Genomic DNA, 24,322 nt, shown 5'->3' with positions numbered 1-24,322 from the left:
GAATAGTTTAAAAGAAAAAAAAAGAAAGATATATATATGTGAGTGGGAGATAGTCAATGGGCATTATTAGATTTTGTATCAATTCATAAGCATGCAAAAGAGACTTTTGGATGTTAATGTGCTGAGAGGGGCAGCTGGTGGGATGTCTGGTCACTACCTTGTGGAGGCGAGGGTGAAGATTTGTAGAGGTTTTTGAAAATGAGGTGACAACGTCGCAAAGAAGAGAGCGGTGAGAGTAAGTGAGCTTGGAAAGGAGCCTTGTGTGAAGAACTACCAGGAAAGATTGAGCGTAGAATGGCAAAAGGTGAGAGCAGATGAAGTGAAGGGAGTGGGTAAGGAATGGGAGGTATTTAGGGAAGCAGTGATGGCATGTGCAAGAGATGCATGTGGCACGCAAAAACTGGAAGGTGTGCAGATTAGAAAGGGTAGTGAGTGGTGGGATGAAGATGTAAAGTTGCTAGTGAAAGAGGAAAGAGAGGCCTTTGGGTAGTACTTACATGAAAAGAGTACAAACAATTGAAAGGTGTATTTCTGACTGTTGTGACCACTCTCCTAATATTCTGGATCTGTTTTTCACCTCTCGTCCATCCCCTTGTAAATTCACATTATCACCCCCAGGTGGTTCATCTGATCACAGTCTTATAAATGTATCTACTTTAATGGCACTTCCCCCTCTAGCAACCCCTTCTAAGCATAAACACTGGCACCTCAACAAAGCTGACTGGAATAACTTATGTAATTTCCTTTCTAACTTTCCTTAGATAAATTACTGTCTCTAATGTGGTGATACTTCTGTCTCCGAAAAATGCATGGCAGAGGTTATTCTTGTGGAATGGGACCAATTTCCCCTGTTCCTCCAAGACTACCTCTTCAACCAATCCAGGCATGTCAGCCTAGGAATAACTCTCCTTCCTCTGGCCCCCATTCAGCTTTTATCACTGCCCGTAATCAGAGAAAGCACATAATCTGTGAGTTGAAGCATTCCTTTATTCAAAGGAAATGTGATAACCTCTCCTCATCATCCACTGAGGTCTTTCTGGTCTTTAGCTAAGGGCATCTCCAACAAGTGTTGCTCAACCCTTCCTTCACTAGACATAGCAACTCTTTACTTCCATTTCTCCTCTAGCTCCACCTTGGATGGCTCTAACACTCCTTCACCCCGGATGCTCCTCTTACTAATCCTGTGCCTCTTCCCATAATCTCTTCTGACTGCTCAAAAAGTGCTTCTTTCTCTGAACACAAGCAAGGCTTATGTTCCTGATGACATTCATCCCCATGTGCTGAAAGAGTGTGCCTCTGAACTCATACCTGTGCTCGCTTGTCTGTTCCATTTCTGCTTAAAAATCTAAAATTTTCATTCTCCTTAGAAACATGCATTGATACATCCCACCCCAAAGGAGGATGACCATTCTGACCCCTCTAACTATCACCCTATTACTTTGAAATCTACCTTTTCCAGGGTCTTTGAATCCCTTCTCAACTCCCACTGTTGATATTCTCTTCTATCTTACTAATGTCTGGTCATCATCCCAGAAAGATTTGGGAAAGTCATGTGTTGTTGCCCCTGACATATCTAAGGCTTTTATAGGGTGTGGCACTGGGGTTTCATCTCTAAGCTCCCCTCTTTTGGCTTCCCTCCCTCACTTTGCTCCTTCATATTCAGCTTCCTCTCTGGCCAATAAACCTCTGTAGTTGTTGGTGGATCAGCCTCCCCCTTTTCTCATCAATAGCAGTGTCCCTCAAGGTTCTGTCCTGTCCCCTACACTTTTTTCCTCTTTTTCAATGATTTCCTCTCCTTCACAAATAATCCAATCCACTCATATGCTGATGACTCAACACTTCATTCACCCACATCCTTTAATCCTGCTCCCTCTTCTCTCACTTGATCTGCATCTCAACTTGACGGAGCTTCCTCAATATAATCAGACTTGGACAGGATATCTCATTGGGGTACACACAACCTTGTTAAGTTTAATGACTCCAAGACCCAATTTCTACCCATTGCTCTATCCAAAACTCCTCACAACTATTGTCTCTCCTTTGACACTTCTGTCATTCCACCTCTTGATTCGATGAACATACTTGGTATTACTGTAACATTCACTCTTTCTTGGAAACCCTACATTACAGGAATAGATAAAAAAAAAAACTGGGTGTCCTGTTTAGATATCGAAACTTCCTCTCTTCTGAACGGTTGCTCTATGTATGGAGTACTGCTCTCACATTTGGGATGGTTCTAGCTCTGTATGCTTGCTTGACAAAGTTGAGTGGAAAGCAATCCGACTTATAAACTGCCCTAGGATAACTTCCAAACTTGACCCCCTTGCCCTATGCCACAATGTTGGTTCACTTTCCCTCTTCTGTATGTATTACTTTAGTTTTTCTCCTATGAGCTGGCTGCTTCTGTGCCCCCACCACTAACTAGACTATGCAATACTCGGAAAGCCGCTGCATCACATAATTATTGTGTGGCCATCATCAACTCAAGGGTGGGCTGTTTTGATACCTGCTTCTTTCCCTACATGTTGAAGCTTTGGAACTCCCTACCTTCTACTGTTTTTCCCAATAACTATGACCTGACACATTTCAAAAGACAGGGCTTTCACTTTCTCCAAAATTCATAAATACTTTCCCATCTTTTTTTTCCTTTTCATTATTCTCTATATGAAATGTTTCAATCAAGGCCTGGCCTTCATATAGACTTCTGTCTGGGACTGGAACCTTTAACATGAAAAAAGTGGCAGCAGGTCAAGAAAAAGGTACAGGGTAAATGAGAGTTGAGGTGAGAGAGCATCATTAAACTTTATGAAGAATAAAAAGAGGTAGAGGATGTGAGGATCAGGTGTTTGCTTTGAAGAATGTATGTGAGAAATACTCAGAAAACAAATGGATTTTGTATGTAGCATTCATGGATCTGGAGAAGGCATATGATTGAGTTGACAGAGATGCTCTGTGGAAGATATTAAGAATATATGGGGTGGGAGGCAAGTTGCTGGAGGCAGTGAAAAGTTCTTGTCAAGGATGTAAGGTATGTGTATGAGTAGGAAGAGAGGATAGTGACTGGTTCTCAGTGGATGTCGGTTTGTGGCAGGGGTGCGTGATGGCTCCATGGTTGTTTCATTTTTTTATGAATGGGGTTGCTAGGGAGGTGAATGCAAGAGTTTTGGAGAGAGGAGCAAGTATGCAGTCTGTTGTGGATGAGAGGGCTTGGGATTTGAGTCAGTAGTTGTTCGCTGATGATACAGCGCTGGTGGCTGATTCGGGTGAGAAACTGCAGAAGTTGGTGACTGAGTTTGGTAAAGTGTGTGAAAGAAGAAAACTGAGAGTAAATATGAATAAGAGCAAGGTTATTAGGTACAGTAGGGTTGTGGGACAAGTCAACTGGAAGGTAAGTTTGAATGGAGAAAAACTGAAGGAAGTGAAGTGTTTTAGATATCTGGGAGTGGATTTGGCAGCGGATGGAACCATGGAAGCAGAAGTAAGTCACAGGGCGGGGGAGGGAGCGAAAGTTCTGGGAGCATTGAAGAATGTGTGGAAGTCGATAACATTATCTCGGAAAGCAAAAATGGGTATGTTTGAGGGAATAGTGGTTCCAACAATGTTATATGGTTGCGAGGCATGAGCTATAGATAGAGTTGTACAGAGGGGGTGGATGTGTTGGAAATAAGATGTCTGAGGACAATACGTGGTGTGAGGTGGTTTGATCGAGTGAGTAATGAAAGGGTAAGAGAGATGCGTGATAATAAAAAGAGTGTAGTTGAAAGAGCAGAAGAGGGTGTATTGAAATGGTTTGGTCACATAGAAAGAATGAGTGAGGAAAGATTGACAAAGAGGATATATGTGTCAGAGGTGGAGGGAACGAGGAGAAGTGGGAGACCAAATTGGAGGTGGAAGGATGGAGTGAAAAAGATTTTAAACGATCTGGGCTTGAACATGCAGGAGGGTGAAAGGCGTGCAAGGAATAGAGTGAATTAGAACGATAAGGTATACCGGGGTCGATGTGCTGTTAATGGATTGAACCAGGACGTGTGAAGCGTCTGGAGTAAACCATGGAAAGTTTTGTGGGGCCTGGATGTGGAAAGGGAGCTGTGGTTTTGGTGAATTATACATGACAGCTAGAGATTGAGTGTGAACAAATGTGGTCTTTGTTGTCTTTTCATAGCACTACCTCACATGCGTGTGGGGGGAGGGGGTTGTCATTTCATGTGTGGTGGGGTGGTGACGAGAATGAATAAAGGCAGCAAGTATGAATTATGTACATGTGTATATATGTATATATCTGTGTAGGTATATATACATATGCATTGAAATGTTCAGGTATGTATATGTGCATGTGTGGACGTGTATGCATATACATGTGTATGTGGGTGGGTTGGACCATTCGTTTGTCTGTTTTGCGCTACCTCGTTAATGCGGGAGACAGCGACAAAGTATAATAAATATAAATGAATAAAAAAGATATTTTGGAAAGAGGTAAATAATATGTGAAAGACAAGAGAACTAATGAGGACAGCAGTGAAGGAAGCAAAAGTGGAAGTGATAACAGGTAGTGATGGGTGAGAATTTGTAAGGAATGTTAAATGTTTTTGATGATAGTGTGGCAGATGAAGGATGTTTGGATTGGGGTGGTATGCAAAGTAAGATGGTCATGGAGAGTGGTTTGGTGAATAAAAAAGAGGTGTGAAAGCCTTCCAGAAGATGAAAGCCAGCAAGGCTGCTGGATTGGATGGTATAGCAGTAGAATTTACCAAAAAAGGTGATGGCTGTGTTGTTGACTGGTTGGTAAGGATATTCAGTGTATGTATGAATCATGCTGAAGTGCCTAAGGATTGGAGGAATGCATGAATAGTGCTACTGTGCAAAGGCAAAATGGATAAAGGTGAATGTTTAAACTACAGAGGCATAAATTTGTTGAGTATACCTGGGAAATTATATGGGAGGGTAAAGACTGAAAAGGAGAAGGCATGTACAGACCATCAGATTGGGAAGGAGCATTAGTGGTAGAGGATGTGTGGATCAGTGCTCGCTTTGAAGAATGCATGTTAGAATTACTCTAAACAACAGATGGATCTGTATGTGGCATTCATGGACCTGGAGAGGGAATATGATGGGTTGATAAAGATGCTTTGTGGGAAATCTTAAGAATATATGGTGTGAGAGGTAAGCTGGTAGAAGAAGTGAGAAGTTTTTATCAAGGGTGTAATGCATGTGTAGGAGTAGGAAGAGATTAGAGCGATGTGTTCACAGTGAAGGTCTGTCTGTGGCAGGGGGTCTATGATGTCACCATGGCTGTTTAATTTGAGTATGAATGGGGTGGTGAGGGAAGTAAATGCAAAAGTTTTAGAGAAAGGGGCAAGCACGCAGTCTGTTTGGTATCGCAGGGCCTGAGAAGTGAGTCAGTAGTTGTTTACCACTGATACAGCACTGGTGGCTGATTTGAGTGAGAAACTATAGAAGTGGGTGAGTGAATTCGGAAGTGTGTGTGAAAAGAGAAAGTTGACAATAAATGTGAATAAAAGCAAGGGTTTAGGGACAATTTAGTTGGGATGTAAGTTTGAATGGAGAAGAATTGAAGTAAGTGAAGTGCTTTACATATCTATGAGTGGACTTAGTAGCATGTGGAACCATGAAGATGTGTGGAGAGAATGTTATCTCAGAGCAAAAAAAAAAAAGGTAAGTTTGAAGAAACAGTAGTTCCAACAATATTATATGGTTGCGAGGAGTGGACTATAGATAGGGATGTGCAAAGGATGGTGGATGTGTCGGAAATTAAATGTTTGAGGACAATCTGTAGTGTGATATGGTTTGATTGAGCAAGTAATAAAAAGGTAAGACAGATGTGAGGTAATAAAAAGAGTGGTTGAGAAAGCAGAAGATGGCGTGTTGAAATGGTTTAGACAAATGGAAAGAATGAGTGAGGAAAGGTTGACAAAGAGAATATATGTGTCAGAAGTAGAGGAACATTGAGAAGAGGGAGACCAAATTGGAGGTGGAAGAATGGAGTGAAAAAGATTTTGAGTGATTGGGGCCTGAGCATTGTCTCCAATATTTCATTTCCAACACTTCCACCATCCTCTGCACATACTCATCTATAACACATGCCTCACATCCACACAAGACTGGTGGGATTACTATAAACTGAAACACCCATTTTTGCCCTCCCAGAAAATGACTCTTTCAACACATTCTTCAATACTCCCAGAACCTTTTCCCCCTCACCCATTCTAGGACTCTCTATTTACTGCCATGTCTATTCCCAGCAATCTAAAACACTTCACTTCCTTCAAATATTCTCAATTCAGACTCAAACACAAATGTCATGTCTATTCCCAGCTATCTAAAACACTTCACTTCCTTCAAATTTTCTCAGTTCAAACACAACTAATCCACCCTTTTGCCACATTAGACCCATAACCTGGATTTTATTTACTTACTCTAAACTTCCTCTTTTCACACATTCTCCAGAACTGTCACCAAAATCTGCAGTGTCTCACTTGAATCTACCACCAGTGCATTGTCATCAGCAAACAACAACTGACTCATTTACCACTTACACTATGCATACTTTATCCTCTCTCTCTAAGACTTTTGCATTTACCTACCCAACCAACACATCCAAAAGCAAATTAAACAGCCATGGTGACATTAAACACCCCTGCTGCAGACTATCCTTTACTAGGAACCACTCACTCCCCTCTCTTCCTACTCATGCGCATGCAGTAAACCCTTGATAAAAACATTCACACCAAATATTCTTAAAACCTTCCAAAATGTATCTATATCTACTCTATCATATGCTTTTTCCAGATCCAAAAATGCCACATACAAATATTCCTGTTTCTCAAAGTAATTCTTACACACATTCTTTAAAGCAATCAACTGATCCATACATTCTCTATAATTCCTGAAACCACAATCTTCTTCTCCAGTCTGATGCTCTGTACATGCCCTCTTCAATCACTATTCTCCCATCCAACTTACCAGGTACACTTAATTAACTTATACCAGTGTAGTCTCAACATTCACCTATGACCCCTTTGCTGTATATAATGGCAGTATGCAGTGTCTACAAAAGTCCTTGTCCACCTCCCTATCCATTTTCAAAGGTGATGTCACACTTATATGTCATTACTTTGCCATGTCTCCTCTGGTCTTGATTATCATCTTCAGATGTCTGGGCATGGGAATTAAAAGGTTCCTGAAGTATTCTAGGTTCATGTTTTGGTTCCATATGGTCCTGATCTGATGAGGTGTTGCAGGAAGCAGTCACCTGATCATGCACAGTGAATTCCTACTGTACCTAGAAATCTCAAATGTACCTACATTTTCTTGGTTCCAAGCCAAAACTTGGGCTTTCTGCTCCATAGAAAGATAAGCAAATCATCTTGATGCACAGGTTGAAGAAATACAGTGCCCAGACACAAAATTCCCTTAATCAAGTGTCAGCCTAGGAAAAAAAAAAAAAAAAAATCGTTTCCTCATGATAGCCTGAGGCACACTGATGCAGTTTGCTGGTGCTCACACTGTTAGAAACAGTAACCAGATGTATGATGATTTCACTGAGAGCATCATATGCTTGTAACCACAATACACCTGAGCTAAGTATCAATTTCGGAAATATATTGGGGGCAGACAAGGCTTTTTATGAACACTGAACATGCATTCTGCAAATCCTCAGACAATTCACAATGATACATACATACATTGAAAATCTTAACTAACCTATCAACAACACAGTCATCCCTTTCTTAAGAAATTCAACTGAAATCCCATTCACTCCAGATGCCAAATTTCATCTTACCCATGATTTTCACTACCTCCTCTCCATCAAATCAATCTCCATGACTCTCTGTTTGCATGCCAGCCTGAAACATACACCCTACATTTGCAAACTTATCATCAAACATATGCAAAGTAATTCAAAATATTTACTCCACCACCTTACTTTATCACTATATGTTACCACTTCCCTATTTGTCCCCTTCACCAATGTTAACATTTGTTTCCTTGTTTACTCATGCTTTTAATCTTCCAAAACATCTTTATCTATTCTCCCTGAAGGTTACAAATAAACACCCACTCTTACTTGTCCTCTTTTTGAACCCCTGCACCTTCCCCTTGACCTCCTGCAGCTATGTCTTGTACTTATCCTAATCACCATCCATAGGCCTTTATTTGCTCTTTCACTGGCAACTTTACTTCACCATCCTACCATTCACTACCCTTTCTCACCTGCCCATTTCCCACCTTCTGCATGCTACACACTTCTCTCACAAATCCTACACTGCTTCCTTAAATATCTCCCAGCCTTCACCCACTCCCTTTGCTTTACTTACTCTCACCTTCTGCCATTCTACACCCAATCACTTCCAGCATTTTGTTACATACATCTCTTTTCCAAGCTCACTTACTTTTATCACCCTCTCCTCACTCATATCACTTCCTCTTTCCCAAAAACCCTTACAAATTTCCACCCTTGTCTCCACCAGGTGATGATGAGACACACACCAACTGCCCATCTCAACACATTCACATTTAAGTCTCTCTTTTGCACAAAATGTTGTATGAATGCTCAGCATGGGGTAAGGATGAGGATGTGCAGAGGAGGGTGGATGAGTTGGAAATGAAATGTTTAAAGACAATATGTGACATGAAGTGTTTTGATTGAGTTAGTAATACAGGGTTAAGAGAGGGGTATGGTAATAAAAAGAGTGAGGTTATGAGAGCCAAAAATGATGTGCTGAAGTGCTTTGAACATATGGAGAGAATGAGTGAGGGAAGGCTGACAAATAAGGTATATCTGTCTAAAAAGGAGGAAACGAGAAGGGGGAGATCACAATGAAGATGGAAGACTGGAACAAGTGAGTAACAGGGGCATGACCATGCAGAAGGGTGAAAAGCATGTATGAGATTGAGGAAACTGGAATAATGTGGTTTACAGCAGGCGACATGATGTGAGTGAACTGGACAAGGGGACGTGAAGCAGCTGGGGGAAAGAATGGAAAGGTCCGTGGGCCTGGTTTTGGATTGGGAGGCAGTGGTTCTGGTGCACTGCACATAATAGCTAGAGAATGGATGTGAGCAAATGCGATCATTTGTGTGTCTGTTTCTTATGCTACTTTGCTAACATGGGACATGGCAACAAGTGCAAAAATACACACGGTGGAAACCTATTATAACTACATCACATAATTAGGACATTAGTTGCTTAAACAGAAAGTCTACATCTCTACAGACATCCACCAAAAATCCTCTTAATGCCTCACAGACTTAAGTCCAACCTGCATTCCCACATTCCCCTAAATCATCAACCAATCTCGCTCAACATAACACCATATGATACACACAAGACACTGACTTCCGTCACCATAATCAATTACAAAAAGTCCATAATCAAACTCAGTTTCAGGCAAGAAAAAGAATCCCATAGTATTTGCTACAGACAGTTCTTCAATCCCTCTTTAAACTACGCTTAACCTGACTGGTCACCCATCCTTTCAATGGTAATCTTAACAAAATTACAAACCATACCAAACAGTATTCAGATCAATCATCAGCTGCTTAGTAACCACAAACATTTAACACCCATGCAAAGAAACAAAAATACTTGCAATAAAATCACACTTCAAGATGCTCATCAATTGTCAAGATTAAGGAAGAAAGAAAAATTCTTACTAGTCTCATACTTCAATCACTTACACAAACAGATCATTCATCAGCAGCATTTGCCACAATGACAAAAGATACCAATACTATCCCCATCCCCCAAACCAATCATGAATTGCATTAAAGCAAACATACATCCATCTGAACTACCCTCCCTAAACAAATACAAGCCACACTTTCCAATCTACACTCTGGACACAGCCATTTCTTTAACATTACAATCAATGATGAAACACGTTACAGGATCCCTCATGCCCCTGATACAACTTCCACAATATGACACAAAAGACCTGCTTGTCAATTACCCACCTTTCATCCTACCAAGACACATATCTAGATCTAAAGTCCTTTCCAGTGGATAAAGATGACTTCTTGAGTGCAGCAGGAGTCCCATAAAAGAGGGTCCTAATGTGGGATAAGTAAGTGTGTATACAGCAAAAAATAAAAATGAAATTCTTAAAGCAACACACAGCTTGACTTAAAATAATGATGTATTAACTTCTATCAATGACCTTGCAAGAAGCCTATGAAAGAATACTACAGATATATAATCATGAAACTGGCAAGCAATTCTTACCTGTGTGTGAAGTCGCTCTTTGTCAGCCGTTAACTGGTGGTTATCTTTCTCTAGCTGAGTGCGTCGAGCTTCATTATTTGACCACTTCTTCTCTAAGGATGTGGCAAAGCTCTCAATGCTCTGTTTCTCCATTTTCATTGTTGATAGTGATTCACGAAGAGCACTCACCTCTTTGTCTGCTCCAGTTAAACGCACCTGCAGAATAGTAATCCAATCTTTACTAAGATGTTTAAAAAAGGAAAACAATAGCTTTAATAAAATCATAGTTGTGCATCACAATCATACTGTTATTAATCTGAATCCAGCCTAAAGTACAAACATATTTCAGTGTCAACTATGAGCATATTGCAGGAGATTTAAAAAATTGCATCCATGCCTATTACTGTTTATCTGATCTGATTCCACCTACAACTTAGGGTCATTAACACTGAGGACTGGAAAGGAAAATTAGTTAACCCTTTCCCTGGGCAGTTATCATATACACTAGTGCACAAGTCAAGTTTTTATGTTATAGAAATTATGCAAAAAAGTTAGAGGGGTCACCCTAAATATCTTTACGGGGTTAAGATCTAGCTACCAGGTATAATAGATGCGTGTTACATAATGAAAATGTGATCAAGAATTACCACAATAAGATCCTCATTCAACTTAACTCTTGTAGAAATACTGAAAAATACATTATTCTGTATATCTCAAAGTACAAAAATAATGACAGAACTTGACAAGAACCGAGAAATAGACATATAAATAGTAAAACTATTCCCCAACACAAAAGCTCATTAGCCCAACTGCCAAGCCAACCTGTCACACCATGCAGCTCACTCTTGGCCCAAGGGCATAACTAAAGGGTGAGGGAACGACGGTGTAAGTCGCCTCCCTTGAGCAATACACAATACAATAAATTTACTCAAAAATTCTTACAATATTCCTATGTATTCCTATTGTCGTAGAATGCAACTAAAAGGGGAGAAAGTGGGGGACTGGAAATTCTCCCCTCCTGTATTTTACTTTTCCAAAAAAAAGAAACAGAGAAGGAGGCCAAGTGAGGATATTCCCTCAAAGGCTCAGTCCTATGTCTGATCGCTAACTTGTGGGGGCAAAGGTGAAAATTTGTAGAGGTTTCCAGAAAAGAAGAGAAAATGGTGGAGTGAAGAGAGTGGTAAGAGTATGTGACCATGGAAAGGAGACTTGTGTGAGGAAGTACCAGGAGAGATTTACTATAGAATGGCAAGAGGAGAAAGCAAATGAGGTGAGGGGAGTGGGTTAGGAATGGGATGTATTTAGGGAAGCAGTGATGGCCTGTGGAAAAGATGCATGTGGCATGAGAAGGGTAGGAGGTGGGCAGATTAGAAAGGGTAGTGATTGGTGGGACAAGGAAGTAAGATTGTTAGTGAAAGAGAAAAGAAAGGCATTTCGATGGTACCTGCAGGGAAGTAGTGCAAATGACTGGGAGATGTAAAAAATAAAATGGCTGAAGGTCTAGAGAAACGTGCAAGAGGTGAAAAAGAAGGCAAATGAGAGTTGAGGTGAGAGAATTCATTATATCTTACGGGGAATAAACATGTTTTGGAAGGAGGTAAATAATGTGCATAAGACAAGAAAACAAATGGGAACATCGGTGAAGGGGAAAACTGGGGAGGTAATAAGTAGTGATGAAGTAAAGAGGAGATGGAATGAGTATTATGAAGGTTTGCTGAATGTGTTTGATGATAGAGTGGCAGATATAGGGTGCTTTGGTCAGGGTGGTGTGCGAAGTGAGGTCAGGGAGAATGATATGGTAAAGAGAAGAGGTAGTGAAAGCTTTGCAGGAGATGAAATCAGGTAAGGCAATGGGTTTGGATGGTTTTGCAGAGTAATTTATTTAAAAAGGGAGTGACTGTGTGGTTGATTGGCTGGTAATGATATTCAATGTAGGTATGGATTATGGTGAAGTGCCTGTGGATTGGCAGAATGCATGTATAGTGCCTTTGTACAAAGGCAAAGGGGATAAGGGTGAGGGTTCAAACTACAGAGGCATAAGTTTGTTGAGTATTCCTGAGAAATTATAAGGGAGGTTACCAACTGAGAGGGCGAAGGTATGTACAGTGCATCAGACTGGGGAAGAGCAGTGTGGTTTTAGAAGTGGTAGAGGATGTGTGGATCAGGTATTTGCTTTGAAGAATGCATGTGAAAAATACTTAGAAAAACAAATGAATTTGTATGTAGCATTTATGGATCTGGAGGAGGCATATGATAGGGTTGATAGAGATGTTTTGCGGAAGGTTTTAAGAGTATATGGATGTAATGCATGTGTTCAAGTTGGAGGAAAGGAGAGTGATTGGTTCCCAGTGAATGTCAGTTTGTGGCAGGGGTGTGTGATGTCCCCATGTTTCTTTAATTTGTTTATGGATAGAGTGGTTAGGGAGGTAAATGCGAGAGTCTAGGAGAGGGGGGCGTGTATACAGTCTGTTGTGGACGAGACGGCCTGGGAAGTGAGTCAGTTGTTGTTCGCCGATGATACAGCTCTAGTGGCTGATTTGGGTGAAAAAATGCAGAAGTTGCTATCTGAGTTTGAAAAAGTGTGTGAAAAGAGAAAGTTGAGAGGAAATATGCCTTTGGACAAAGGCAAAGAGGATAAAGGTGAGGGTTCAAACTACAGAGGCATAAGTTTGTTGAGTATTCCAGGGAAATTATATGGGAGGTTATTGATTGAGAGGGTGAAGGCATGTACAGAGCATCAGATTGGGGAAGAGCAGTGTGGTTTTAGAAGTGGTAGAGGATGTGTGGATCAGGTATTTGCTTTGAAGAATGTATGTGAAAAATACTTAGAAAAACAAATGGATTTGTATGTAGCAATTATGCATCTGGAGGAGGCATATGATAGGGTTGATAGAGATGTTTTGTGGAAGGTTTTAAGAGTATATGGATGTAATGCATGTGTTCAAGTTGGAAGAAAGGAGAGTGATTGGTTCCCAGTGAATGTCAGTTAGTGGCAGGGGTGTGTGATGTCCCCATGTTTGTTTAATTTGTTTATGGATAGAGTGGTTAGGGAGGTAAATGCGAGAGTCTAGGAGAGGGGGGGGGGGCGTGTATACAGTCTGTTGTGGATGAGACGGCCTGGGAAGTGAGTCAGTTGTTGTTCGCCGATGATACAGCTCTAGTGGCTGATTTGGGTGAAAAAATGCAGAAGTTGCTATCTGAGTTTGAAAAAGTGTGTGAAAAGAGAAAGTTGAGAGGAAATATGCCCTTGGACAAAGGCAAAGGGGATAAAGGTGAGAGTTCAAACTACAGAGGCATAAGTTTGTTGAGTATTCCTGGGAAATTATATGGGAGGTTATTGCTTGAGAGGGTGAAGGCATGTACAGAGCATCAGATTGGGGAAGAGCAGTGTGGTTGTTTTAGAAGTGGTAGAGGATGTGTGGATCAGGTATCTGCTTTGAAGAACGTATGTGAAAAATTAGAAAAACAAATGGATTCGTATGTAGCATTTAAGGAAATGGAGAAGGCATATGATAGGGTTGATAGAGATGTTTTGTGGAAGGTTTTAAGAGTATATGGATGTAATGCATGAGTTCAAGTTGGAAGAAAGGAGAGTGATTGGTTCCCAATGAATGTCAGTTTGTGGCAGGGGTGTGTGATGTCCCCATGTTTGTTTAATTTGTTTATGGGTGGAGTGATTAGGGAGGTAAATGCAAGAGTCTAGGGGAGGGGGACGTGTACACAGTCTGTTGTGGATGAGACGGCCTGGGAAGTGAGTCAGATGTTGTTCACTGATGATACAGCTCTAGTGGCTGATTTGGGTGAAAAAATGCAGAAGTTAGTGACTGAGTTTGGAAAAGTGTGTGAAAAGAGAAAGTTGTGAGGAAATGGGAATAAGAGCAAGGTTATTAGGTTCACTAGGGTTGAGGGACAAATTAATTGGGTTGTAATTTTGAATGGAAAAAGCTGGAGGAAATTAAGTGTTTTAGATATCTGGGAGTGGATTTAGCAGAAGATAGAACCATGGTAGCGGAAGTGAGTCAGGGTGGGGGAAGGGGCAAAGGTTTTGGGAATGATGAAGAATGTGTGGAAGGAGAGAACGTTATCTTGGAGAGCAAAAATGGGTATGTATGAAGGTACTTTAGTTCCAACAATGTTATATGGATGTGAGGCGTGGGCATAATTATAGATAGGGTTATACGGAGGAGGGTGGATGTATTGAAAATGAAATGTTTGAGGACAATATCTGGTGTGAGGTGGTTTGATCGAGTAAGTAATGAAAGGGTAAGAGAGATGTGTGGAAATAAAAAGCAAGTGGTTGAGAGAGCAGAAGAGGGTGTTTTGAAATGGTTTGGACATATGGTGCGAATGAGTGAGGAAAGATTGACAAAGAGATGGAGGGAAGATGGAGAAGTGGGAGACCAAATTGGAGGTGGAAGGATGGAGTGAAAAAGATTTTGAGCGATCAGGGTCTGAACATACAAGAGGGTGAGAGGCATGCAAGGAATAGATTGAATTGGAATGATGAGCTATACCAGGGTCAATGTGCTGTCAATGGACTGAACCAGGGCATGTGAAGCATCTGGGGTAAAACATGGAAAGGTCTCTGGGGCCTGGATGTGGAGGGGGAGCTGTGTTTTCAGTGCATTATACATGACAACTCGAGACCGAGTGTGAATGACTGTGGCTTTTTTGTCTTTTCCTGGCACTACCTCGCTAGAGAGGGGGAATACTATTTCATGTGTGGCATAGTGGTGACGGGAATGGATGAAGGTAGCAATTATGAATTTATACATGTGTATATATGTATGTGTCTGTACATGTATATGTTGAAATGTACATGTGTATATGCGTGTATGGGCGTTTATGTATATGCACGTGAGTGGTTGGGCCATTTTTTGTCTTTCCTCACGGTACCTCACTAACATGGGAGCCAGCAATCAAGTACAATAAACATATAATATATTTATTTTTTCTTATACTTCATTGCCGTCTCCCACGTTGGCGAGGTAGCGCAAGGAAACTGACGAAAGAATGGCCCAACCTACCCACATACACATGTATATACATAAATGCCCATACATGCATATATACATACCTATACATTTTAATGTATACATACATATACAAACACAGACATATACATATATACACATGCACATATCCATATTTGCTGTCTTTAACCATTCCTGTCGCCACCTCGTCAAACAGGAAATTGCACCCCCCTACCCCCGCATGTGCGCGAAGTAGCGCTAGGAAAAGACAACAAAGGCCACATTCGTTCACACTCAGTGTCTAGCTGTCATGTATAATGCATCAAAACCACAGCTCACTTTCAACATCCAGGCCTTACAAAACTTTCCATGGTTTACCCCATATGCTTCACATGCCCTGGTTCAATCCATTGACAGCACGTCGAAACCAGTATACCACAAAGATTCCAATTCACTCTATTCCTTACACGCCTTTCACCCTCCTGTATGTTCAGGCCCTGATCGCTCAAAACATTTTTCACTTCATCCTTCCACCTCCAATTTGGTCTCTCACTTCTCGTTCCCTCTACCTCTGACACATATATCCTCTTTGTCAATCTTTCTTCACTCATTCTCTCCATGTGACCAAACCATTTCAATACACCCTCTTCTGCTATCTCAACCACACTCTTTTCATTACCACACATCTCTCTTACCCTTTCATTACTTACTTGATCAAAACACCTCACATCACATATTGTCCTCAAACATTTCATTTCCAAAAGATCCACCCTCCTCCGCACAACCTTATCTATAGCTCATGCCTCGCAACCATATAGGATTGTTGGAACCACTATTCCTTCAAACATACCCATTTTTGCTCTTCGGAATAACGTTCTCGCCTTCCACACATTCTTCAATGTTCCCAGAACCTTCGCTCCCTCCCCAACCCTGTGACTCACTTCCACTTCCATGGTTCCATCCACTGATAAGTCAACTCTCAGATATCTAAAACACTTCACAAACTTCCAGTTTTTCTCCATTCAAACTTACTTCCCAATTAACTTGTCCCTTAACCTTGGTGAATTTTAAAATCTTCCTCTTATTCCCATTCACTCTCAGCTTTCTTCTTTCATACACTTTACCAAACTCAATCAACTGCTTCTGTAGTTTCTCACCCGAATCAGCCACTAGGGATGTATCATCACCAAACAACAAACGAATCACTTCCCAAGCCATCTCATCCACAACAGACTGCATACTTGCCCCTCTCTCCAAAACTCGTACATTCACCTCCCTAACAACCCCATCCATAAACAAATCAAACAACCATGGAGAACTCATGCACCCCTGCCAGAAAACCGACATTCACTGGGAACCAATCACTTTCCTCTCCTACTTTTACACATGCCTTACATCCTTGATAAAAACTTTTCACTGCTTATGTTCCAAAAAGCATCTCTATCAAGTCTATCATATGCCTTCTCCAGATCCTTAAATGCTACATACAAATACATCTGTTTTTCTGCTACATACAAATACATCTGTTTTTCTAAGTATTTCTCACATACATTCTTCAAACCAATCACCTGATCCACACATCCTCTACCATTTCTGAAAACACAATGCTCTTCCCCAATATGATGCTCTGTACATACCTTCACCCTCTCAATCAATACCCTCCCATATAATTTCCCAGGAATACTCAACATACTTATACCTCTGTAATTTGAACACTCACCTTTATCCCCTTTGCCTCTGTACAATGGCAATATGCATGCAATACGCCTATCCTCATATACTTCACCATGAACAATACATTCATTGAATATCCTTACCAACTAGTCAACAACACAGTCACCCCCTTTTTTAATAAAATCCACGGCAACACCATCCAAACCTCCCGTCTTGCCACCTTTCATCTTTTGCAATGCTTTCACTTTCTCTTCTCAGTCAACCAAACCATTCTCCCTGACCCTCTCACTTCACACACCACCTCGACCAAAACACCCTATATATGCCACTCTATCATCAAACATTCAACAAACCTTTAAAATACTCACTCCATCTCCTCACTTCACCAATACTTGTTATCACCTCGACATTAGCCTCTTCACCGATGTTCCCATTTGTTCTCTTGTCTTATGCACTTTATTTACCTCCTTCCAAAACATCTTTTTTTTTGTCTATTTTCAGTATACTTAGTCACTGTCTCCCAAGTTAGCGAGGTAACGCAAGGAAACAGACGAAAGAATGGCCCAAATCACCAAAATACACATGTCTATACATAAACGCCCACACACACACAAATATACATACCTATACATTTCAACATATACATAATTATATATTATTCATTTATTTATTAAACTGTGATGCTGTCTCCCGCATTAGCAAGGTAGCGCAAGGAAACACAAAAGAATGGCCGAACCCCCCCCAACACACACATGTATATATATATATATATATATATATATATATATATATATATATATATATATACGTCCACACACGCACATATAGATACCTTTACATTTCAACATACACACACACACACACATATATATGTGTGGCTGATTCATGTGAGAAACTGCAGAAGCTGGTGACTGAGTTTGGTAAAGTGTGTGAAAGAAGAAAGTTAACAGTAAATGTGAATAAGAGCAAGGTTATTAGGTACAGTAGGGTTGAGGGTCAAGTCAATTGGGAGGTAAGTTTGAATGGAGATAAACTGGAGGAAGTAAAGTGTTTTAGATATCTGGGAGTGGATCTGGCAGCGGATGGAACCATGGAAGCGGAAGTGAATCATAGGGTGGGGGAGGGGGCGAAAATCCTGGGAGCCTTGAAGAATGTGTGGAAGTCGAGAACATTATCTCGAGAAGCAAAAATGGGTATGTTTGAAGGAATAATGGTTCCAACAATGTTGTATGGTTGCGAGGTGTGGGCTATGGATAGAGTTGTGCGCAGGAGGGTGGATGTGCTGGAAATGAGATGTTTGAGGACAATGTGTGGTGTGAGGTGGTTTGATCGAGTAAGTAATGTAAGGGTAAGAGAGATGTGTGGAAATAAAAGGAGCGTGGTTGAGAGAGCAGAAGAGGGTGTTTTGAAATGGTTTGGGCACATGGAGAGAATGAGTGAGGAAAGATTGACCAAGAGGATATATGCGTTGGAGGTGGAGGGAACGAGGAGAAGTGGGAGACCAAATTGGAGGAGGAAAGATGGAGTGAAAAAGATTTTGAGTGATCGGGGCCTGAACATGCAGGAGGGTGAAAGGCGGGCAAGGAATAGAGTGAATTGGATCGATGTGGTATACCGGGGTTGACGTGCTGTCAGTGGATTGAATCAGGGCATGTGAAGCGTCTGGGGTAAACCATGGAAAGTTGTGTGGGGCCTGGATGTGGAAAGGGAGCTGTGGTTTCGGGCATTATTGCATGACAGCTGGAGACTGAGTGTGAACGAATGGGGCCTTTGTTGTCTTTTCCTAGCGCTACCTCACACACATGAGGGGGGAGGGGGATGGTATTCCATGTGTGGCGAGGTGGCGATGGGAAAGAATAAAGGCAGGCAGTGTGAATTGTGTGCATGGGTATATATGTATGTGTCTGTGTGTGTATATATATGTGTACAATGAGATGTATGGGTGTGTAGGGTTGCGTGTGTGGACGTGCGTGTAAATACATGTGTATGGGGGTGGGTTGGGCCATTTCTTTCGTCTGTTTCCTTGCGCTACCTCGCAAACACGGGAGACAGCAACAATGCAAAATATAATATATAATATATAATATACATATATATATATATATATATAAAGGTAAAGGGTAAAGGGGAAGAGTGGTTTGGGAATGTCTGGGGAGTAAAGTCAGGGGTTAGTGAGAGGACAAGAGCAAGGGAAGGAGTAGCAATACTCCTGAAACAGGAGTTGTGGGAGTATGTGATAGAGTGTAAGAAAGTAAATTCTCGATTAATATGGGTAAAACTGAAAGTTGATGGAGAGAGGTGGGTGATTATTGGTGCATATGCACCTGGGCATGAGAAGAAAGATCAAGAGAGGCAAGTGTTTTGGGAGCAGCTGAACGAGTGTGTTAGTGGTTTTGATGTACGAGACCGGGTTATAGTGATGGGTGATTTGAATGCAAAGGTGAGTAATGTGGCAGTTGAGGGAATAATTGGTATACATGGGGTGTTCAGTGTTGTAAATGGAAATGGTGAAGAGCTTGTAGATTTATGTGCTGAAAAAGGACTGATGATCGGGAATACCTGGTTTAAAAAGCGAGATATACATAAGTATACGTATGTAAGTAGGAGAGATGGCCAGAGAGCGTTATTGGATTACGTGTTAATTGACAGGCGTGCGAAAGAGAGACTTTTGGATGTTAATGTGCTGAGAGGTGCAACTGGAGGGATGTCTGATCATTATCTTGTGGAGGCTAAGGTGAAGATTTGTATGGGTTTTCAGAAAAGAAGAGTGAATGTTGGGGTGAAGAGGATGGTGAGAGTAAGTGAGCTTGAGAAGGAGACCTGTGTGAGGAAGTACCAGGAGAGACTGAGTACAGAATGGAAAAAGGTGAGAACAATGGAAGCAAGGGGAGTGGGGGAGGAATGGGATGTATTTAGGGAATCAGTGATGGATTGCGCAAAAGATGCTTGTGGCATGAGAAGAGTGGGAGGTGGGTTGATTAGAAAGGGTAGTGAGTGGTGGGATGAAGAAGTAAGAGTATTAGTGAAAGAGAAGAAAGAGGCATTTGGACGATTTTTGCAGGGAAAAAATGCAATTGAGTGGGAGATGTATAAAAGAAAGAGACAGGGGGTCAAGAGAAAGGAGCAAGAGGTGAAAAAAAAAGGGCAAATGAGAGTTGGGGTGAGAGAGTATCATCAAATTTTAGGGAGAATAAAAAGATGTTCTGGAAGGAGGTAAATAAAGTGCGTAAGACAAAGGAGCAAATGGGAACTTCAGTGAAGGGCGCAAATGGGGAGGTGATAACAAGTAGTGGTGATGTGAGAAGGAGATGGAGTGAGTATTTTGAAGGTTTGTTGAATGTGTTTGATGATAGAGTGGCAGATATAGGGTGTTTTGGTCGAGGTGGTGTGCAAAGTGAGAGGGTTAGGGAAAATGATTCGGTAAACAGAGAAGAGGTAGTGAAAGCTTTGCGGAAGATGAAAGCCGGCAAGGCAGCAGGTTTGGATGGTATTGCAGTGGAATTTATTAAAAAAGGGGGTGACTGTATTGTTGACTGATTGGTAAGGTTATTTAATGTATGTATGACTCATAGTGAGGTGCCTGAGGATTGGCGGAATGCGTGCATAGTACCATTGTACAAAGGCAAAGGGGATAAGAGTGAGTGCTCAAATTACAGAGGTATAAGTTTGTTGAGTATTCCTGGTAAATTATATGGGAGGGTATTGATTGAGAGGGTGAAGGCATGTACAGAGCATCAGATTGGGGAAGAGCAGTGTGGTTTCAGAAGTGGTAGAGGATGTGTGGATCAGGTGTTTGCTTTGAAGAATGTATGTGAGAAATACTTAGAAAAGCAAATGGATTTGTATGTAGCATTTATGGATCTGGAGAAGGCATATGATAGAGTTGATAGAGATGCTCTGTGGAAGGTATTAAGAATATATGGTGTGGGAGGAAAGTTGTTAGAAGCAGTGAAAAGTTTTTATCGAGGATGTAAGGCATGTGTACGTGTAGGAAGAGAGGAAAGTGATTGGTTCTCAGTGAATGTAGGTTTGCGGCAGGGGTGTGTGATGTCTCCATGGTTGTTTAATTTGTTTATGGATGGGGTTGTTAGGGAGGTAAATGCAAGAGTTTTGGAAAGAGGGGCAAGTATGAAGTCTGTTGGGGATGAGAGAGCTTGGGAAGTGAGTCAGTTGTTGTTCGCTGATGATACAGCGCTGGTGGCCGATTCATGTGAGAAACTGCAGAAGCTGGTGACTGAGTTTGGTAAAGTGTGTGGAAGAAGAAAGTTAAGAGTAAATGTGAATAAGAGCAAGGTTATTAGGTACAGTAGGGTTGAGGGTCAAGTCAATTGGGAGGTGAGTTTGAATGGAGAAAAACTGGAGGAAGTGAAGTGTTTTAGATATCTGGGAGTGGATCTGGCAGCGGATGGAACCATGGAAGCGGAAATGGATCATAGGGTGGGGGAGGGGCGAAAATTCTGGGGGCCTTGAAGAATGTGTGGAAGTCGAGAACATTATCTCGGAAAGCAAAAATGGGTATGTTTGAAGGAATAGTGGTTCCAACAATGTTGTATGGTTGCGAGGCGTGGGCTATGGATAGAGTTGTGCGCAGGAGGATGGATGTGCTGGAAATGAGATGTTTGAGGACAATGTGTGGTGTGAGGTGGTTTGATCGAGTGAGTAACGTAAGGGTAAGAGAGATGTGTGGAAATAAAAAGAGCGTGGTTGAGAGAGCAGAAGAGGGTGTTTTGAAGTGGTTTGGGCACATGGAGAGGATGAGTGAGGAAAGATTGACCAAGAGGATATATGTGTTGGGGGTGGAGGGAGCAAGGAGAAGAGGGAGACCAAATTGGAGGTGGAAAGATGGAGTGAAAAAGATTTTGTGTGATCGGGGCCTGAACATGCAGGAGGGTGAAAGGAGGGCAAGGAATAGAGTGAATTGGAGCGATGTGGTATACCGGGGTTGACGTGCTGTCAGTGGATTGAGTCAAGGCATGTGAAGCGTCTGGGGTAAACCATGGAAAGCTGTGTAGGTATGTATATTTGCGTGTGTGGACGTATGTATATACATATATATGGGGGGGGGTTGGGCCATTTCTTTCGTCTGTTTCCTTGCGCTACCTCGCAAACGCGGGAGACAGCGACAAAGTATAAAAAAAAAAAATATATATATATATATATATATCCCTGGGGATAGGGGAGAAAGAATACTTCCCACGTATTCCCTGCGTGTCGTAGAAGGCGACTAAAAGGGGGAGGGAGCGGGGGGCTGGAAATCCTCCCCTCTCACTTTTTTTTTTTTAATTTTCCAAAAGAGGGAACAGAGAAGGGGCCCAGGTGAGGATATTCCCTCAAGGGCCCAGTCCTCTGTTCTCAACGCTACCTCGCTAATGCGGGAAATGGCGAATAGTATGAAAAAAAAAAAAAAAAAAAAAAAAAAATATATATATATATACAGACATATACATACATACACATGTACATAATTCATAGTTGCTGCCTTTATTCATTCCCATTCCCAAACCGCCACACATGAAATGACACCCCCTCCCCCGCACGTGCGCGAGGTAGTGCTAGGAAAGGAAAACAGGGGCCACATTCATTCACACTCAGTCTCTAGCTATCATGTATAATGCAATGAAACCAAAGCTCCTTTTCCACATCCAGACCCCACAAAATTTTCCATGGTTTACCCCAGACACTTCACATGCCCTGGTTCAATCCACTGACAGCACGTTGACCCCGGCATACCACATCGTTCCAATTCACTCTATTCCTTGCACGTCTTTCACCCTCCTTCATGTTCAGGCCCCGATCGCTCAAAATCTTTTTCACCCCATCCTTCCACCTTCAATTTGGTCTCCCACTTCTCCTCGTTCCCTCCACCTCTGACATATATATCCTCTTTGTCAATCTTTCCTCACTCATTCTCTCCATGTGACCAACCCATTCCAATACACCCTCTTCTGCTCTCTCAACCACACACTTCTTATTACCACACATCTCTCTTACCCCTTCATTACTTACTCAATCAAATCACCTCACACCACATATTGTCCTCAAACATCTATTTCCAACACATCTATCCTCCTCCTTCGCACAACCCTATCTCTAGCCCACATCTCACAACCATATAACATTGTTGGAACCACTATTACTTCAAACATACCCACTTTTGCTTTCTGAGATAATGTTCTCGCCTTCCACACATTTTTCAATGCTCCCAAAATTTTCATCCACAACAGACTGCATACTTGTCCCTCTCACCAAAACTCTTGTATCTACCTCCCTAACAACACCATCCAAAAGAAAATTAAACAACCATGGAGATATCAAGCTCCCTGTGCCGCAAACCGACATTCCCTGAGAACAAATCACTTTCTTCCTATTCGTACACATGCCTTACATCCTCGATAAAAGCTTTTCACTGCTTCTAGGAACTTACCTCCCACACCATATACTCTTATTACTCTCAATAATATGCCTTCTTCAGATCCATAAATACTACATACAAATCCATTTGTTCTTCTAGGTATTTTTCATGTATGTTTTTCAAAGCAAAAACCTGGTCCACAAATACTCTACCACTTCTGAAACCACACTGCTCTTCCCCAATCTGATGCTCTGTACATGCTTTAATCCTCTCAATCAATACCCTCCCCTATAATTTCCCAGGAATACTCAACAAACTTATACTTCTGTAATTTGAACACTCACCTTTATCCCCTTTGCCTTTGTACAATGGTACTATACATGCATTCCGTCAATCCTAAGGCACTTTACCATAAGCCATACATACATTAAATATCCCCAGCACAACAGCATAGTCACCCCCTTTTCTAATAAATTCCACAGCAATACCATCCAAACCCGCTACCATGATGGCTTTCATCTTCCGCAAGGCTTTCAATACCTCTTCTTTAGCAAATCATTCTCCCCGACCCTCTCACTTCACACACCACCTTGACCAAAACACCCTATATCTGCCACTCTAGCATCAAAATACTCACTCCATCAACTGAAATTTGATGGAGAGAGATGGGTGATTATTGGTGCATATGCACCTGGGCATGAGAAGAAAGATCATGAGAGGCAAGCGTTTTGGGAGCAGCTGAATGAGTGTGTTAGTGGTTTTGATGCACAAGACTGGGTTACAGTGATGGGTGATTTGAATGCAAAGGTGAGTAATGTGGCAGTTGAGGGAATAATTGGTATACATGGGGTGTTCAGTGTTGTAAATGGAAATGGTGAAGAGCTTGTAGATTTATGTGCTGAAAAAGGACTGGTGATTGGGAATACCTGGTTTAAAAAGCGAGATATACATAAGTATACGTATGTAAGTAGGAGAGATGGCCAGAGAGCGTTATTGGATTACGTGTTAATTGATAGGCGTGCGAAAGAGAGACTTTTGGATGGTGATGTGCTGAGAGATGCAACTGGAGGGATGTCTGATCATTATCTTGTGGAGGCTAAG

General features: G+C 41.6%; 1 protein-coding gene across 1 annotated transcript in view; it reads right to left on the bottom strand.

Moving 5' to 3' along the window:
- Window positions 1–24,322, bottom strand: part of LOC139767160 (uncharacterized) — a 1,522,454-nt gene that overhangs the window by 534,921 nt on the left and 963,211 nt on the right. The window contains 1 exon segment of the mRNA XM_071696189.1: window positions 10,244–10,438. Coding sequence (XP_071552290.1) covers window positions 10,244–10,438 — 195 coding nt within the window.

The sequence above is a fragment of the Panulirus ornatus genome, chromosome 59 (genome assembly GCF_036320965.1).
Source record: "Panulirus ornatus isolate Po-2019 chromosome 59, ASM3632096v1, whole genome shotgun sequence".
Lineage (NCBI taxonomy): Eukaryota > Metazoa > Arthropoda > Malacostraca > Decapoda > Palinuridae > Panulirus > Panulirus ornatus.
Note: the sequence above shows the minus strand (reverse complement) of the source record. Positions and strands in the feature narration are given on the sequence as shown.